Here is a 20,146-nt window from a genome sequence, read left to right as displayed (position 1 = left end):
ACATAAATTTAAGATATACAGGATGGCTGAGACTATTGAAATCTGGCAAAATGTACTGTGAATTTTGAAATGCACGTGAATCTGTATGGGGGAGGGGACAGAAGAGGAAGGTTGCTGTTAGAATATATGACTTCTTCCAAAAATACACAGATAGTGGAAGTTTCATCCCCACCTTAGGAACACATCAAAAAGTAATAAGATAACTAGGGTGATTACAACATTGGTGAATCAATCTAGTCATGAATTATTATTGACTGAGATAGCAAAAGGAATTTCATGGTTAAAGAAGAAAGTCCCTGAGGGCATAGCTTTAAAGGAATGTTTTATCCCTGGCTCCTTCCTGTCGTTCTCCAGTTAATGAACATGAAATGACAAGCATTGTTCCCGCTCGTGATCCCTGTATTGATGTTCTGCCTCATAGACCAGTTTACATGTAATAAAGGAAGTGGATGTGTAATGAAATCTCTCAAACCATGAATGAAATGAAGTAAATCTTTACTGCCTTTTTTCTCCGGGATATTTTTTTCACAATGATGGAAAATTACTAGTGTAAGTTTGTTATCGAAAATTTAATTTGGATTCCATATCCTTAAAATGTGTGTCACCAAATTCTGCATTGCATCATTTAAAAAGCATAAGATGTGTGTGTTTGTCACTGGGGACGCTTTGGTCTCCTGCTTCAAGAGTGACAGTGTTTACTATCATGCATTGAAGTACTCTGTTGTAGAAGAAGCCAGAAGTTTCTTTGTATACAACTTAAAATACAATAAAGTATATTACGACATGTTAATATATTACTTGAAAGTGCACATATACCAATACAACAATCCATATTAAATAGCATAGTAAGAAAAATATTTGATATGATTTTGAACAGAAGAAAAATGTGAAATTTTCAGTTAAATACCCTCACCTTAAAACATTTTAAAATATCTTGTTCTAAATGGGTCAATGTGACAAATATACTCAGTGTCTAATTCCTATTGCATTAATGATCAGTAGAATTTAAAGGAAAATAAACTTTCACTATCTTTCCTCAAAACCATAATCCATGTTGGTTCCTTTAGAATATGGAAATAGTATTTTTCAATACACAAAAAGTTGAAATCACACATCAAATATTGTGTGGTGACTATAGTGGAATTGAAATTAGGAGAAAATATCTCTACATAGTCTTATGATTTTTGTGTCTTTTTCCCTATATAATATGCTCTCTCATCACCTAACATTATGCTGTCTATGACTCCTTTCTAAGTTTTTAGACTTTACCTATGTGTATACCAATTTACATATGTATATATGTATGAATATACATGGTATAAGTTAGGAAAAAGATATGACAAAGAACATGCTAGGTTTTTCCTTTTCTTTTTTTCCTTCTGAGTTTGGGTCATCTCACTTAATATTATATCCTCTATTCCCAGGCATTTTCTGCAATTTTGATTATTTTTCTTTATTCTTGTATAATATTCCATTATCAGCATCATTGTAGTTATAAATTTCTCTGTTGCATTTTCCATCAGTAAAGTCATAAGTAGAATGTGGAACTCCTGGGAAATCCCTGTTATTGGTATTGTAGTAAATTCCACAGGTACTGCTTGTCCCTGCACCACGGCCCGAGCCATACATGTGGTTAATAACTGCATCCACATAAATACCGACCTGGAGAAGAAAAGTGCATGCTTCAGCTAGACTCAGGAATCTAACATACTAGCAAATCTTCAAAATATATCTTCTGATTCTTGATAGATTTATTTTAGAAAAGAAAATTAGGTAAGGAAAATAATGTGAAATTAGATCAACAATATTTTAAGATTAAGAAACAGATATAGAACTGTTAAATGAAGCTAAACAGAAACTGTTGCAATTATAAACAAAAAATCTATTTTTGAGGAAGCAAAACATAGTGTAAAATGGGAGTGTTGTGTTTCAAATTTTGTATGATCATTAGAAGAACTGATGCAAAATCTGTTGTGCATCTGAAGACCAGAAGTTAGATAGATATCTCTTCATTATAGGAGAAAGTAGATACTTACCATTAAACACAATGAAGGGGAAGAAAACCCAAGAATTGTGGGAAGAAAAAGGAATTATATAAAATGAATTAATCCTCACATCTGGCCTAATACCTAACAGAAATAAGGTAAGTATTTGTAGCTATTAATTTTAAAAGTGAACATTTTGCTATGTCAAAAAATTTAAAAGGTGACAATAAGAAGTACATTTTTTACTATTAGATAAAAATGCAATGTAAGATTTCAGAAATTTAAAATCTTCTACTCAAACAGAAAGAACGTGAAACAAAGAAAAATATTTTATCTATGATAACTGTGAAGAAAATGTGACTTAAGTCTTATCCCAACCACATAAGCATCAAGATGTGACTGCCCTGCAGATAAGGTACTGAGCCACTTGACTAACACAGATAAGACTAATAGGCTAATGTAAGTTGTAAGAGTTAATTAGAAGCTTGAGGTACTGGGTCGATCAGTTATAACTAATGCAGACCTCTGTGTGATTTCTTTGGGACTTAACAATTGTGGGAACCAGGTAGAACAGAAACCCCAACAACAAACGGCATGGAAACGTTGGGCTGACTAAATATACTTAAAGGCCTGAGAGAGCTTGAGAAGTTTTTCTAGACAAAAAAGAATAGAGTTAAGCACAGCTTATTGATAGCAGCTTTTTCTCATGTGGGCTCTGTTTGCTAGTGGCAAATGTATCTCCTTTAACAGAGGCTTCCTGACTCAGCTTTAGCTGTAAAACCTTGCAGCTCTTTTAAGAGGCCCTAACACAAAACACTGAAATGGTGTTGATGAAAAGCTGACCACATATTTTTTGGTTTTAAGCCGTAGCAGAAAAAAAAAAAAAGCCATGCACTTTTAAAATGCCAGCTTTCTGGGCTGTCCTGTAAGTGCAAACTCTGGCTCTTTCAGGCAGGAGGTCTGTCCAAGATGTCCCCAGCTAGATCCTTGGGCAGTAGAGGAGAGGGTGCCTGAACTGGCCTTATCCTATAGCCACACTGATGAATATCTTGCATATCACCATAGAACCTTCATCTGGTGATGGATGGAGAAAGAGACAGAGACCCACACTGGAGCACTGGAATGAGCTCCCAAGGTCCAAATGAGGAGCAGAAGGAGGGAGAATATGAGCAAGGAAGTCAGGACCACGAGGGGTGCACCCACCCACTGAGACGGTGGGATTGATCTAATGGGAGCTCACCAAGGCCGGCTGGACTGGGACTGAACGAGCATGTGATCAAACCGGACTCTCTGAATGTGGCTGACAATGAGAGCTGACTGAGAAGCCAAGGTCAATGGCACTGGGTATTGATTCCACTGCGTGGACGGGCTTTGTGGGAGCCTAGTCTATTTTGATGCTCACCTTCTTAGACCTAGATGGAGGGGGGAGGACACTGGACTTCCCACAGGGCAGGGAACCCTGAATGCTCTTAGGACTGGAAGGGAAAGGGAAGGGAGAGTGGGGGGAGGGGAGGGAAATGGAAAGAGGGGAGGTGGTGGAAATTTTTAATAAAAGAAATTCACACCTACACTGTACAGACATGTCATATTAGTAATGCACTCTTAGAGAAATCATAAAATAATGAATAACCTTGTTTTCAAGTTAATAAAGTTATTTAAATTATGGTTATAAAAAAGTGTCACTGCTATTTCATGACTTTGTGCATCAAATTTTATTCTCACTTTGAATGAGCATTTGAATAATTGACAAGCATTTCTAATGTCTATGAATATAAAATATATTTTTTCTAGATATAAGCACATTTAATATAAAAACTGTTTTTGGAAAATGCTGTTCGTACTATTTCATCAGAGCTTTGTTCAAAATGAAAACATCTCAAATGTCTGCCAGTATCTGATTGGATAACCATATGATGGTACTTTAATACCTTGAAATGTCACATAGCCATATAGAGCATAAAACTGTCAAATATACAATTAGTGAATGTCATCTTCATCAAGTTTTGGGGGCCTGTCTAGACCTCTTTTAAGTAGTTCAGTCAAAACACACAGCCCCTTATAGAACTGCTACACTCTTGTAACTTTATGTCCAACCTGTCTTTGTTAAGTGACAGACAACCATTATAATCGAAAGGCCATTAAAGCCAAATTTATTCCTCTCCCAATTTATTACTTCATGCAGGGTACTAAAGCAAAACAAATAAGACAAAAATCCTCTTGATTTTGATGAATCTTTTCAGGTGTCTCATTTGATTGAACTGCTTCTGGTCAGATGGATGTAAGAGGGTGTAGGAGGAGCTGTTTGTTCTTCCCAGCCACCCAGAACCAAAATAATCACACAGAAATTGTGTTACTTAAAATACTGCTTGTCCCATTAGCATTGTAACATTAAATGACACATTATTGGTGTAGATGTTACTCTCCTATCACTCTCTGGAGCTAGAGGAGTAACAAAATCGATCTTCTATTGATTGTTGAACTGGCATGAATCATTGTTTCATCAAATTCTCCCACTAGATTCAAGACTTTAAAGAACTGCAGACTTATGCTGTGGATGATTGTTACTTCCCCAAGAATATCTGCTTTATCACTGAATGAGAAGTCTGAAAAGTCTGTGTTTTCCCCCATCCACACCTACAACCCTCTGGGGATTCTTATGAATTGATGGGCTGCTTTGCACTTTGTACTGAGTTAGACTTCTGTTTATCTGTGCTTTTCCGGTGTCTTATCATCCTGTCTATGATTCCTGATGCTCTTCCAAAGTATCTCATTAGAATGCAATCTATATTCGCAATTCTTGAAATTCATTCACCATATGTAGAATATCTTGATCTGCCACCTCCATTTATTCCAATATTGATTGCTAAAATCAGTAAGAGTTGGCACGCTTTATTCACATAAAAATATGATATGCCAGTTACCAAACTGCCAAAAAATGATTGAGGTTGTAGAGTATGAAGGGTTAATATTGAAAGCAATAATACAAGGCAGATACTTATATAGAAAGGTGATCCCCATGTCCAGATAAGGTATTAATGAACACAGATGCAGGACTACCAAGGAATAGAATTTTCAAGTGCAAATCTACATGGCAGGACGTTTTGAGTGTCAGTTTGGAATATCATCTTGAAGTGGACCATGTATCCTGGTCCGGAGAAAGTATGCTTGACCTGAGATCCAGGAACAATCAGTGTTAATCCTCAGGTGATCTTCCTCAAGGAGTTCCCAAACAAATGACTGCAGAATTACATGCTCTCAAATCTGTTGGGGCCGGTTCTTCTTTTATAGTCTAGGGTGAGGGAATTATACTAGGATATTGATCAGTTCACAGTATAACATTTCAGAGATGACTTTAAATGTTCAGAGGCAGAATTTTTCTTGACATTATTGAATTACACTTGAGGCATACTGGCAGATTTTTTTTTATAAAAAAAATGCAGTAGAATCAGCAGATGGGATTACATCACATTTAAAAAGTTTATGTATAGCAAACAAAGCAAAACAAAGGGGAAAACCTACTAACATTTTTTAAAAGCTCTCAGAATGGAAGAAAAATATTTATCAGCTCTACTTCTGAAAGGAGTCTAATATAATTTTAAAAAATATGAGCAATTAAACACCAAGGAAACAAAATGAACAACTGGGATAATAGGATAAATAGTTCTCACAGGAAGAAACCCAATGGCCAATGACTATTGTAAAAAATTTTCAGTGTTCAAGCAAATTAAACTTATTACAAAATACCATTTCACTTTAGTCAGAATGGCTATCATTAAGAAATCTGTCAACACATGTAGCGGGGGTGAAGAGAAAGAAAAACATTTATTAAGTGCTGGAAAGATTGCAAATTAATGTAGCTATTATGGAAATTAACTTGGAAAGTCTTCACGAAATAAAATCAATCTAGTATAGGATACACCTGTGCCACTCATGGGCAAGTAGTGCAATCGCCACAACCTTACCTATTGCAGTCTTAGAAAACCAGCTCCAAGTCTGCACACAGGGCTTGCAAGGAATCTCCACTATCTTGAAGATAAGACTTTATCTATCTGAGGGGTTAGTAAAGAAACACACACGTTCTGATGGTAGCTCTCTTTATTTTCTCATATTGCTGAATTCTGTATTTTCTCATGTTGGCCTAGCTTTTATTTATTCTTAACACACACACACACACACACACACACATCTCAAATAGACCATTTCATGCTGAATATAGGAGTAATATTTTAAAGTCACATTCCAGTGATAAGAGACAGAGCCTCCTCAATAGAATACAAGCAATAAATTTCAAGTTCTTAATTGGCTGTAAAGCGTAACTGCAGCGGCAAATAATCAGTCATTGTGTTTCTCATCTAAAGAGATAATCTTATAAGGTGAAAAAAGAGTTAGAAACTTAGACTATTGAGGAGTCTAAGAAAAAGAAGGAATTTGTGCATATATCCTATATTCCTGAGTATACTAAACATGTATTTTATTTTTTAAAACAATAATTTTTTTCACATTCCTTTCCCAGTTATACCTCCCTCCTCTCCTTCTGCTTCCCCCATCTTACCCCATGCTACCTCTAATCCTCTCTTCAGAGAAGGTTGGGCCTCCCATGGGGAGTCAACAAAGTTTGTCAAATCACAATGAGTAAGGACAGAGGCCCTCCTGGCTGTATCTAGCTGAGCAAGAAATCCCTCCCAAGGGAATGAGGTCCAAAAAGTCAATACAAACAGTAGGCTTAAACCTGGTCCCACTGCCAGTGACCCCAGAGACTGCCCAAGCCGCACAACTGTTACCCACATTCAGAGAGCCTAGTTTCGTCTTATGGAGGTTCCCCAGCTGTCAATCCGGAGTCAGTGAGCTCCCACCAGTTCGGGACTGCTGTTTATCTGGGTTTCCCCATCCTGATCGTGACCCCTTTGCTCATATTATCGCTCCTCTACTAACAGTTTTTTTCTATTTAGCAGAAATATGGGGCTTTCTTCAGACATTTTGGGGAAAAGCTTTTGTTTGGACTCAGGTATAACTTAAATCTCCTAGTATAAGCACATTCTGCATTTTCCAAGGCACAGTGAAATTAAAATCATATTAAAATATTGAAATATATTTTCCTATCCTGTGTGTAACTTTAGACCATAAAAAAGGAAAATTGGAACCTTTTTGTGGGTGCTATGAAGTCAGATTATTCTCTGTAGCCTTGTACAGAGAGTTAATTGCTGTTCTAAGTAATTTGCCAGAACTAGGGAGAGAAACTACCATGATAATTAAGTCACTTTGTGCCTAATCTTGGTTCAACAAATCTGACAGCTGGCAATTTTGTGTTAGTGGACTAGACTGCTTTTCTGAGAATGTTTTCTTAAATACCCATTAACAGGGAACCTTTCAAGGCAGGGTCTGGTCTAATCTGAACTTACTTTGACCTTCAAAAATCAGCTAATAGTAAGAAAGGCTGTCTTATTAGCTGGAAATGCAATCATTATCCTATATCAGCCTGAGCTGTGATATAAAACAGCTTTCAGGGATTATACAATTCCTTACTTGTGCAGTATTTCTTTGTACAGCCTACACATCAAACTCTGGGTAGCTAACATTATAGATATCGAATAAATAATACAACTTAAGAAGGAGTCATCTTTTAGAAAGGCACAGCTATAACTGCTCTTAAGACTGAGATATATACATTACAGTATGGTAGTGGGGAAGTACCCACACCATGTCCATAATATCAGATACCAAAGATACAGCAGAAGCAAAAGACAGTTTGGAGTCTGTATTCTCATAGGCTTTGATTGAATGAGACCTATCCATCAGAGAGCTATTTTTTCTGGTGAACTGACTCCTTTCCTTCAATTGCCATTTGCTGTACCTCTGATAGGGCGAATGGCAACCAGCACTTACCACAGAGATAGTTGCACATCCCTGTTTGTTACTGCCCCCCACACAAAAGCAAGGAAATGGTGTACATGTCAATCAAAAGTTGATGGATAATGAAAATTTGGTATACATACCTCATGGAATATTATGCAAAAATAAGAAAAAGAAAAAGATGATCAAAATTGCAGAAAATGCAATTAATATAATTAGTATAATATTAAGTGAGATGACCCAAACTCAGAAGGAAAAAAAGAAAAGAAAAAAACCTAGCATGTTCTTTGTCATATCTTTTTCCTAACCTATAGCATATACATTCATACTTACATATATACATATGTAAAAAGGCATTCACATAGTTAAAGTCTAAAAATTAGAAAGGTATCATAGACAGAATAATATTAGGTGATGAGAGACGACATAATATAGGGAAAAATCGTAAATCACAAGACTATGTAGAGATATTTTCCCCTAATTTCAATTGCACTACAGTCACGACACAATGATTGATGTGTGATTTCATCTCTCTCTTTATGGAAGAAGAAATACTATTTTCATATTCCAAAAGAAACAACATGGATTATGGTTTTGAGGAATGATTGTGAAAGTTTATTTTTCTTTAAATTCTACGGATCACTAATGCAATAGGAATTAGACACTGAGTATATTTGTAACATTAACCCATTTAGAACAATATATTTTAAATAATGTTTCACAGTGAGAGTTTTTAACTGAAAATTTCACATTTTTCTTCTGCTCAAAATCATATCAAATATTTCTCTTACTATGCTATTTAATATGGATTGTTGTATTGGTATATGTTCACTTTCAAGTAATATATTAACATGTCATAATATACTTTATTGTATTTTAAGTTGTATACAAAGAAACTTCTGGTTTATCCAATAGAAAATAAAACAGACAACATAAAAACTGAAAGCTTTTCTTCTACAATAGAGTACTTCAATGCATGATAAAATACACTGTCACTCTTGAAAGCAGGAGACCACAGCTTCCCCAGTGACAAACACACATATATTATGCTTTTTAAATGATGCAATGCAGAATTTGGTGACACACATTTTAAGGATATGGAATCCAAATTAAATTTTCAACTTCCAGTAGTATTTTTCCACCACTGTGAAAAAATATCCTGGAGGAAAAAAGGCAGGAAGGATTTACTTCATTTCATTCATGGTTTGAGAGATTACATTACACATCCACTTCCTTTATTACATGTAAACTGGTCTGTGAGGCAGAACATCAATACAGGGATCACGAGCTGGAACAAAGCATGTCATTTCATGTTCATTAACTGGAGAAAGACAGGAAGGAACCAGGGATAAAGCATTCCTTCAAAGCTATGTCCTCAGGGACTTTCTTCTTTAACCATGAAATTCCTTTTGCTATCTCAGTCAATAATAATTCATGACTAGATTAATTCACCAATATTGTAATCACGGTACTTATCTTATTACTTTTTGATGTGTTTCTAAGGTGGGGATGAAACTTCCACTATATGTGTATTTTTGGAAGAAGTCATACATTCTAACAGCAACCTTCCTCTTCTGTCCCCTCCCCCACACAGATTCACGTGCATTTCAAAATTCACAGTACATTTCGCCAGATTTCAATAGTCTCAGCCATCCTGTATATCTTAAATTTATGTCCCGAATTTCCATTGAGGACTAATGAAAGCATATGATCTGTGAGACTCTTTAAGAAAATTTTACTCTATGTGCTTTCAGTGTAAGGTGCCATGGGGTGAAAGATTCGTTGTCTAAAGGAGGAATAGAAAATAGTGAAAGTAGCCGGGCGGTGGTGGCGCACACCTTTAATCCCAGCATTTGAGAGGCAGAGGCAGGCAGATCTCTGTGAGTTCGAGGCCAGCCTGGTCTACCAGAGCTAGTTCCAGGACAGGAACCAAAAGCTACGGAGAAACCCTGTCTCGAAAATCCAAAAAAAAAAAAAAAAAGAAAGAAAGAAAGAAAGAAAGAAAGAAAGAAAGAAAGAAAGAAAGAAAGAAAGAAAGAAAGAAAATAGTGAAAGTAAAACCAAGGAAAGAACAAAATCCAATTAGTCAATGCTAAATTCTGTGTCTCCACATCCAACATTCTGACCACATTGCACTGTGGTGTGAGCTTACAAACTTTAGGAATTCACATATCCATCATCTTGTTGGATACAGCAGACATAATCTATGTCTTATCTTGGCTCTGTTCATAGCTGGGGAATTCCTCTTATATAAAATCTTAGCATTAGCTTCATTTTTAATGTCTATTCATTATAGATTGGAGGGCAACGTGCATGACTTTTGATTCAACTAGCCTCCCACATCTTCCTGAAAAATTATGATTGACGTTTGAAATAAGCAAGCTGGAGTTTTTTTTTTTAAATCAGTGTCTTCTCAATGAATCTACACTTTTTCTTGGTGTAGCTTGTAGTTGATATGGTCTGACTAATTCCTGAGACACTTTCATTGCACTTTTACTATACCTTCAAAGTGGCAGGAAGTTAAATTGATCAGCCCATATGTCTGATGATCCTGATATCTTTTGGAAAAGTCACAAATAAATATTTTTGTAACAATTATGAACAAATGATCAGTCTGTCTCCAAGGTAGATGATGGCTATTTACTGATCTAAGATGATATAAAGTTGTACTACTCTGATAATTTTTTTCATAATGGAAGAACTAGTGCCTCATGGAATAGATAAATCAGTGTAGTACACAACCCAAAAGCTGCTATTCTGTTCAGTATTGAACAGTTCAGGTCAAAGCACAGCCTGTTCTCTACTATCTTCGCCATTACTCTGACACCAGAAATGCAATGACTCTGTGGCCAGAGGAAACACACATTGTTCTTTCTACATGGTGCATTATGGAGATTACCGGTGAAAGTTTTATGGAAGCAGAATCCAAGAAGAACAGCCAAAAATAAGAACAATGTTTTTCCTAGCTGATAATAAATTCGGCTGCTCAGATTAGGCAAAGCATTCCTGACCCAGCGCAGAGGAGTCCAGCTGCACTGGAAGGCGGCACATGGTATGTGTTCATGAAGGCTATGTTATTTTGTTTGAGTACAAATTTCTTGTTAGTGTCTAAATGTTATTTTGTCAGTGAAACTGAGTTTCTGTTTTGTGTTATAGCTGCATGTTTGTTGAAATCCACTGACTTGTTTGCTTATTGCTAGTGGAAGACATTGGGTGATATTTTAATGGAATAAATGATATTCAGTAATTATTTGACTCTACATGAAAATACCTCAACATATGCTCATAACTGGGTACACATACCATTTTACCATACAATTAGTTAAAAAAATTATATGAAAGCTCACATGAGATATAAGATTAAAATTAAAAATTCTCCCTCAAAATCAACATATATATCATTGTTGAATCAGAAACATGCAATATGATGAGAATTATCTCAAAGAAAAGTACAATCAAATTGGGAGATACATAGAATAATAACAGAAATAATTATTAAGGACCAAATGAACAAGCCAGAAAGCGTGTCTTCTAAAGAAATAGAACAGCACAGTACTCTTCATTCAGCAGGGATAAGGTCACATAGGAAATATATATTCTTCTATTCATCTCAATTCTTATACCATTAACATTTATTACTTGAGATTTCCTTTTATAAGAAAGGTTTTTTTAATCAACCCATGTATGTTTCTCTGTATCTTTCTGATTGAAAAAAAAAAGTATTTTAAGCTATATTATGCTGATTCACCACCTTTTCCTGTAGAAAATTTCTACTCATTTTATGCCATTTTTCTATTTTTTCATTTTATTTAGTAACTAGAACTCTTATGATTTCATTATTTTTTTAATATATTCTTAAATTGTTTTTCTGGTCTAGTGCTTAATTTTTGGTGTTTGTTCTGGTACAAGTTTAGGTAAGTATAAGTAATTAGGGTAGTACCACAGATATTTAGAATTATTTTTTCAATATTTTACTTTATAAAATTTTTAATTTTAAAATTTATTTTTAAGCATATGCCACTTGCCTATTTTTATGTCCCATCTTCTATAGATGTTAAATAAGAAAGAATGTATGTGACATTAAATAACAGCAACCAAAATAGAAAGAATGGTGTATTCTATTGTGTCCTTGTTACTTTGGCTTTGTAATACTGTAATATAATTTCAGTTAATGTATTATAATGCCCAAGTGTTGCTCTTTCTGCTTAGGAAGCTTTTGTGATCATCTGAATTTCTATATGAATTTTGGGATTTATTTTCTAGTTGTTGAGTAATATCATTAAATTGTAATGAGTATTGCATTGATTCTGTAGATCATGTTCTATTATGCATTATTTTTACAGTATTAATTAGGTCAGTCCATAAGTTTCTTAGTTAGGGATTCAATTAATATAGTGAAATGCCATAACCAAAAAACCTGAGGTGGAAGAGGTTTATATAGTTTAGAATTCTATATTTGACAGTATACCATAGGCAGAGTCAGGGCAGGGACTTGCTCTCCATGGCTTTCTTAGCCTGCTTCTTATAGGACCCAGGACTACCGGCCCAGGAACGTCAATGGCACAACCCACAATGGGCTGGACTCTCCCATATAAGTGACACACATACGTAGTTTTGGAATCAGAATGGCAATATCTCCATAGAATGAGTTTGCAGTGATTAACAAATAATAATAAATAAATAGTTAATAAAATATCTTATTAAAATAATGATGTATTGATTATATATTTAACAATGTGGAAAGGTTATAATTTTTGAAACTTGAGCTAAAGATATATCTCAATGCTAGATTGCTTTGTTAGCCAAAAAATGTCCCAATTTATTTTAAGGAAAACAATAAAAGGAGGTTGATTAAAATGATAATTATATTGGTTTTCTATAACAGTGTGGAAATTACTGAATTAAATTATTCTAAAAATTTATTTTAATGTTAATATTTTGCAACTCTTGGATTTATTATACATTTGTCATCATACAACCCATGAGAAGTTAATGTTACTAGAACATGTTGTGAATTAAATTGATTGCTGGAACAAAATGTCTTTATTAATCAGTAAGAAAGTATTAAGTTTTAGTAAAAAAAACTCTAAAAACTAAGTATGAGACGTATTTAAATCTTTGGTGGTAAACACAAATATGGAGAAAGCAATTCAACTGCATGTTTATTTTTTTTCAGGTATAAAGTGGTTGTTAGAAAAACACTAACAACATCATAGCAAAATGAAGTTCTTCCTTCTCCTTTCCTTCATTGGGATATGTTGGGCTCAATATGAGCCACACACTGAAAATGGCCGAACCGCTATTGTCCACCTGTTCGAGTGGCGCTGGGTTGATATTGCCAAGGAATGTGAGAGATACTTAGCTCCTAACGGATTTGGAGGGGTGCAGGTAATATTTGTTCACAATTTAAATGCAGAGTTCACTGTTTTTGTATAAAATTGCTTTCCCTCATATTTTTGATTATTTTTAAGCGATGTTTTACTTCACACATAGCTTTCTTGAGGAAGAAAAGGTTTAAGGAAATGGTAACTTTGTGTCTTGTTTTAGGACATCAGGAGCCCCTTTCCAATTTGCCTTCAATGTTTTTAGTGGTTCTAACACAGCAGATCCACAAGTGCACACCTAAGAATTGCAGGATCATCCATAGTTTGTTCTGAAGGATTTATTTATGTAAGTAAAATATAATTATTCTGAATATCTTAATTGTGTTATTTGTAGATCTCTCCACCCAATGAAAATCTTGTAATTAACAATCCTTCAAGGCCTTGGTGGGAAAGATACCAACCAATTAGCTACAAAATATGTTCAAGGTCTGGAAATGAAGATGAATTCAGGGACATGGTGACTAGGTGTAACAATGTTGGGGTAAGTGAAGTCATATTTCCTTTGAAGTTATTATCTGAAAAACCATTTTCTGTCTTATGTTTTCTATTCTTCTTAAAAAATAAACCTTTAATATTTCTTTACATTTTAGCTACAACTCAAAATTAACTATTGCTTTATGATCCATTTTGAAAAAAAATCTTTCATATGAGCCATTTAAAGAGATTTTTAGGGAATGGTAACTTTGTATCTTGTTTTGTGATACCAGGAATCCCTCTGCATTATATTGTAAATATTTTAATGCATCTAACAAACCGTAAGGCAAAACATTGACTCTTTATCCTTATAACCACAGTCATTTTCTAACAACTATTTTCTAGTCAGGTATTAGAAATTTCAAATAAAATACTTACTTTCACTTTTAGGGCAAATAGATATTTCCTCTTTTTAATAATGACCAGTATCTACCATTTTTTTCTTCAGAAACCAAAATGAATCACATTAACTCTTTTCAAAATCAATAATGTCCATTATATCTTAACCTAATTTTTTTAAATAATGATTTTCATTTGGATTTAGTGATAACAGTTTCTGGTTTTCCACTTATCAGCTTTATGATTCTTCAAGCAAATATTAGGACTGTTCTTGATTGTCATTTCACATTGGTTTTCTTTCACACTTGACTTTCTGTCTTGTATAAATTAAACTATAAAACAGCATATCTATCTATCTACCACCTGTCTATCTATCTATCCCTCTCTATATATTTGTGTGTTCTATGCAGTATAATTATATACATTTTATCTCTGTAATTTAATTCGAATAACAAACTGTTTTTTTCAGGTCCGTATTTATGTGGATGCTGTCATTAACCACATGACTCAAGAAGGGGTTCAAGCAGGAACAAGCAGTACATGTGGAAGTTATTTCAACCCACAAACCAGGGAGTTCTCTGGAGTTCCATTCTCTGGTTCGGATTTTAATGATGGCAATTGTAGAAGTGCAAGTGGAGAAATTGAAAACTACAATGATCCTGCTCAGGTGAGGAAAATGATCAGAATTAAAAAAAAATCTGTCCTCAGTATGCACATGGAACTTTTGGAATACTATTTGAAACATCGTTTAGATTTCTTAAGCAACGTATTACTGGGCATAAGAAATTCAAATAAATCATCAAAAACGTTTTTAGTTATACATGTTTCAAAGTTTGTTTCTTTTACCACATTAAGAAAAAGAAATAAAAATGAATGGAGAAGAGAGAGGAAAACAAGGGGTTTCCTAAATCAACTATAATATTACCTATGTCGTTTTCCCATAGTTCAGTCTTCACAGTGGAAAATATTCCTAGGGTGTATTCACAGTAGAATGTGAATGTTAGGAATGAAGCTTCCTAATAGACAAGTTGGTGAATATGTGACTAGCCAAAGGGAGTCCGAAGTAACAGATGACATTTAAATCAATCACCTTCTGTCTGGATTGTTTTAATTTGTTTCAATAGGTCAGAGACTGTCGTATGTCTTACCTACTGGATCTCGCACTTGGGAAAGATTATGTTCGTACCAAGGTGGCTGACTATATGAACCATCTCATTGACATTGGTGTAGCAGGGTTCAGAATTGATGCTGCTAAGCACATTTGGCCTGGAGACATACAGGCAGTTTTGGACAAACTGCACAATTTAAATACAAAATGGTTCCCTCAAGGAAGCAGACCTTCCATTATTCAAGAGGTAAAGTAATACACGTGTGTATATATAAATGACATCAGTTTTGCTAGCCAGAAGATGGATGGAAGATTTTATTAAACATAATTTCAATAGGTTAATGTCCGAGTACCGTATTAAATACAAAATTTCTTTAAATCCCTTTTATTTAGATATAATAGACTTAATTCTTTTCCAGAATAAGGGTTTAAATTAGGATTGTGGAGAATTTGTGTAGGCTGTGACAGTAATGGATCAATTAGTGTATATTTGGGGATGATTATAACAGGCAGAAAATCTTAGTCATTGACTCCAGCCTGTCTTTCTAAATATGTCTCTTGTCTCAGGTATTATTCTATGTGTAAAATTTGGGTAAACTGATTAATATTTCTGTGCTCGTTTGGCAAGTGAAGAGGTTAGTACTGTTTTGCATTTGATTTCTTTGGAAAACTAAATGAATTTTAATTGCTGAACTTTTCTGTCAATAAGTACTTTGAAGGTATGAATTTCTAAATTTTAAATTATCTATTAAATGTAAATATTATTTACTGTATAAAAATGACATTGTCAGCAACTTTCTTTCAATAGTGGTGCATATAATTTATAAAGTAATAGGGAAAACCAATTTGAGTATCAACAGCATAGAGAATTTTAAAGATATTATTTTGACAGTGAACATTTTAATATTTCTTTATTCAAATGACCGTATTTTGAATATCTCTACTAGGTAGTTGATCTGGGTGGTGATGTAATTAAAAGCAGTGAGTATTTTGGAACTGGCCTTGTGACAGAATTCAAGTATGGAATATCACTGGGCACAGTTATCCGCAAGTGGAATGGAGAGAAGATGGCCTATTTAAGGTAAACACACCATGCTTTGTTATTGTTTCTGTCACATATGTGTTGTCACCCCAGGACACGATCATATTAGAACATTCTAACTTATTAAATATTAAATATTTATCAAGAAGTTAACTATTGAGAAGGTTCACTGCTCTCTAAATCACAATTAATCTTCTGGAATTAATTATTTCAGTTTAATTGCCAATAACAAGGTGAAACTCTAGAAACATAAAATATCACCTAGAGATTTCGTTTTCTGTCTGAGATATAAGCCAACTAGAGTTTGGTAATTCTAATCTGCTAAAGTCAAGATATTACTTTAAAAACCATTACTCATATATAGAGCTATAATGCAAACATATTGTTATACTTATGTATTGCAATAAATTAGTCTGAAAGGTTAAACTGTTTTATTTTATAAAATGTTTATAAAAAAGATTTTATAAAATATTTATAAAAACAGTGTAATATTCAATCTTAACTTATTTGTTTTTCATTTTACATATTGAGATATGGATATTTACTCTTCTTGAGTTTATCTACATTACAATGTTACAGGAGCAATGTGAATGGAAAGCAAATAAACTTACTATACAGAAAATCATAGGATATGTTAGGCAATTACATATGTGTATATACACATACCTAGAAGAAATTCTTCTGTGGTATAAACTTTTATTTATAGAATCAGTAGTTAAATGAATATAAATAGATTATTGAAAGTGGTATGGACATAGGATAAACTAAAGGTAGTGTAAAATAATAATGTATTAATATTTTTTAAAAATAGGAACTGGGGCGAAGGTTGGGGTCTCATACCTTCTGATAGAGCCCTGGTCTTTGTGGACAACCATGATAATCAACGAGGTCATGGAGTCGGAGGATCAACCATCCTGACATTCTGGGATGCTAGGTAAATAAAACCATTCGTTGAAGATTTGTTACTTGCCCTTTAGTGATTGCACATTTTTTATTGTTCTATCATAATATTATTTTGTAATTTTCAGACTCTATAAAATGGCAGTTGGATTTATGTTGGCTCATCCTTATGGATTCACACGAGTAATGTCAAGTTATTACTGGCCAAGATATTTTGAGAATGGAAATGTAAGTTTGAATACATTTTTCCAAGGAAATGGTTGCAGTCCTGTTTTAGTTTAATATAAAAATATTTATGTAAAATATATGCCATCAAATATTTATCTACTGTAATATGAGCAATATAAGTACATTGCATAAGTATTCACTGATTTGTCACTATAAAAAATCTTGATAATTGTAGAACAAGGTACACAAAGCAAAACACAGGCATCTAATCATACTTACCTTGTCAATTTGATATGGAGATTGTGCATAATAACATCTATAAAGAAGGGAAACAAAATTGCTTAATTCTATACTGGAGTCCTGCCTCATCTTGGGCATTGCACCAGCCAGGACTGAAAGAGGATAGTTGAAGGAAAGCTCATTTATTAGGAGGAAGCAGCAAATTGTTAGAGCCCAGGAAGAAAGGCCAATTGGATTCACGTGTTGTTATGTCGTTAAACTAAATCATTCAGTTTAATTGAGGTTACCTAAGAAAGTATGTTAAATAAAGCAAACAACTTTGAAGACACATTCAGGAATACTAAGCATTGCAAAATATTAGTTCATAGTAAGGTACTGCATTACTGTGAACAATTTTAAAAAGCAGTACCGGTCTAGGGAGATGACTTAGAGGGTAAAACTATTGCAGGAGGAAAAAGTGTTCAGTTCCTTGACATCTTTCAATGCTGAGAAGTTTGTCTTCTCAACTTTAACACAATTGCCCGATAGGTGGAGGTCACAAATTTCTGGACCACCATATTCGCTATTCTGGGTTTAGGGGAGAAAAGGTTACTCTATTGACAATGGAGAGAATGCTTGTTCACTTGTTTCAGGAAAATGTGTAAATGTGTTGACAATCATGAAATTTTGGAAAATTTATTACAGAGTATTAGAATATATTTATTAGTACTTTTATCTAAAAGATAGTATAGAACCTAAACTAAGATTAATTTGGAATTTAAATATACTATGGAGAGTCAGGTAGCAGAAATTTTTAACTTTAGTGCAATGAAAATGCAATATGAATTATAAATTAATGCATTTTTCTGTAATAAAGGATATCAACAATTGGTTTGGACCACCAAATGACAATGGAGCAACCAAAGAAGTGACGATTAATGCAGACACCACTTGTGGCAATGGCTGGGTCTGTGAACATCGATGGCGCCAGATAAGGTTGGGAGTGTCCCCTACAGATCTTGTCAAATATGAAAATGGTTTAACTTTTTATTTGAAATTGTTAAATACAAAGTGTATAAGCATTTTACGTGATATTGTGCTTTTAGGAACATGGTTGCCTTCAGAAACGTAGTCAATGGTCAGCCTTTGTCAAACTGGTGGGATAATGGCAGCAACCAAGTAGCTTTTGGCAGAGGAAACAAAGGCTTCATTGTCTTTAACAATGATGACTGGTAAGTGGAAATCAATTAAAGTAAGATTGTATACTTTTATACCTTTACATCCTTCCTTTTGTTTCCTGCTCTTTTGTAGCTGAAAAATAAATTTTGTTAATGAATTTAAGATTTGTTAATGAATTTCAGAACCTGAAAAGTATAGGAAAAAGATGCTTGCTCTTCATTTCTTTCTCCATTTTTAAAGCAGATTTTGTTTCAAGTATAATTTTGTTTTGCTGTTGTTTTTGGTGTATTCCTACACTGTTATATGCATATATTCTCATTCATATACTCATGTGATATCTGTACAAAGCATATAAACATTCAGCATGTCTTAAAATCAGTGATAGTATGGGCATTATTAGATTCAAAAAATTCCCCATTTCCTAACTCTGTATCACAATATTTATTTTTCTGTTCCCTTGTTATATAATCATAAATTTTCTCTCTCTGTGTGACAAATTTTATTATTTCTCTGGCTGATGCTTTTTCCCAGGAGGAAATTGAGTTTGCTTCTACAGTCTAGATTACAGGCCTTCTGCTTTTGATGCATGCATATATTTCCATCTTTTTGAACATTTTCCTATTTGTATACAACTGTACTTAGAGAATCTTTGTGCAGGTAGATGACAATCTCAGTGTCAAGTCCCATTTTTTGCTCATTTGGATTTTTGTATTAGCTTCCTTTTTGATGCTATGATTAAACAGCATGAGCAAGTCACCTTACCGAAGAAAGATTTTATTTGAGCTGGCAATCCCAGGGGGTTACAACTGGAAAACATGGTATGAGGGCAGGAATAGGAAGCTGATGAATCACACTTTGAAACCAACTACAATGCAGAAAATGTTAACTAAAGAAGGTCAGAGTCTTTCCCTATCAAGGCCTGCCTTCAGTGACACAGTTCCTCCACATCCACATTAGCTAAACTCCCCAAACTATGCCACCACATGAAAACCAAATTTTAACGTAACAAGTGCTCTTTTCAAGCATCTACCTGTATATCATAATCTTTATCTATTCCTCTATCTATCTATCATCTATATCCATCTATCTAACTTTATGGCTAGTAAGTTACAACTTATATTTACACACCACAAGTTTAAGAAAGTACTCAATTTGGAGGTATTCTGCTTTTTTGAATTTGTCGGTTTAAATCTGACTTCTTTTTTCCTTTTCAGGTCATTGTCAACAACCCTACAAACTGGTCTCCCTGAAGGCACATACTGTGATGTCATTTCTGGAGATAAAATTGATGGCAATTGCACCGGAATTAAAGTCTATGTTTCTGGTGATGGCAATGCACAATTTTTTATTAGTAACACTGCTGGAGACCCATTTATTGCAATCCATGTAGAATCAAAACTCTAAAATTTAAAATAAATTCATACTGAGAGCATCAATCATTTGTATTTCTTTTCTTTTGCATAATTTAACTTTTATACTTCATTTACACTTATATAAT

The 20,146-nt window shown here is 34.1% G+C and overlaps 1 protein-coding gene across 1 annotated transcript; it reads left to right on the top strand.

Annotated features, from left to right (window-relative positions):
• Window positions 1-13,011: 13,011 nt before the first annotated feature.
• Window positions 13,012-20,146, top strand: LOC142853850 (alpha-amylase 1-like). The gene is made up of 10 exons (XM_075979007.1): window positions 13,012-13,223; window positions 13,554-13,700; window positions 14,502-14,699; window positions 15,157-15,387; window positions 16,088-16,221; window positions 16,994-17,116; window positions 17,211-17,310; window positions 18,347-18,465; window positions 18,576-18,701; window positions 19,863-20,146. Exons 1-10 carry the CDS (start codon window positions 13,056-13,058, stop codon window positions 20,050-20,052), a joined length of 1,536 nt encoding a protein of 511 aa, XP_075835122.1. The 5' UTR covers window positions 13,012-13,055; the 3' UTR covers window positions 20,053-20,146.

Source organism: Microtus pennsylvanicus, chromosome 7, assembly GCF_037038515.1.
Source record: "Microtus pennsylvanicus isolate mMicPen1 chromosome 7, mMicPen1.hap1, whole genome shotgun sequence".
In the NCBI taxonomy this organism is placed as follows: domain Eukaryota; kingdom Metazoa; phylum Chordata; class Mammalia; order Rodentia; family Cricetidae; genus Microtus; species Microtus pennsylvanicus.
This window is presented reverse-complemented; position numbering and strand designations above follow the sequence as displayed.

What these genes read in the sequence shown, in the direction of transcription:
- LOC142853850 (XM_075979007.1), top strand. Translation starts at nt 13,056, where the DNA reads ATGAAGTTCTTCCTTCTCCTTTCCTTCATTGGGATATGTTGGGCTCAA. An exon ending in ACGGATTTGGAGGGGTGCAG is followed by an intron (nt 13,224 to 13,553) that starts GTAATATTTGTT and finishes TGTTATTTGTAG; the next exon opens with ATCTCTCCACCCAATGAAAA. An exon ending in GTCTTTAACAATGATGACTG is followed by an intron (nt 18,702 to 19,862) that starts GTAAGTGGAAAT and finishes TTTCCTTTTCAG; the next exon opens with GTCATTGTCAACAACCCTAC.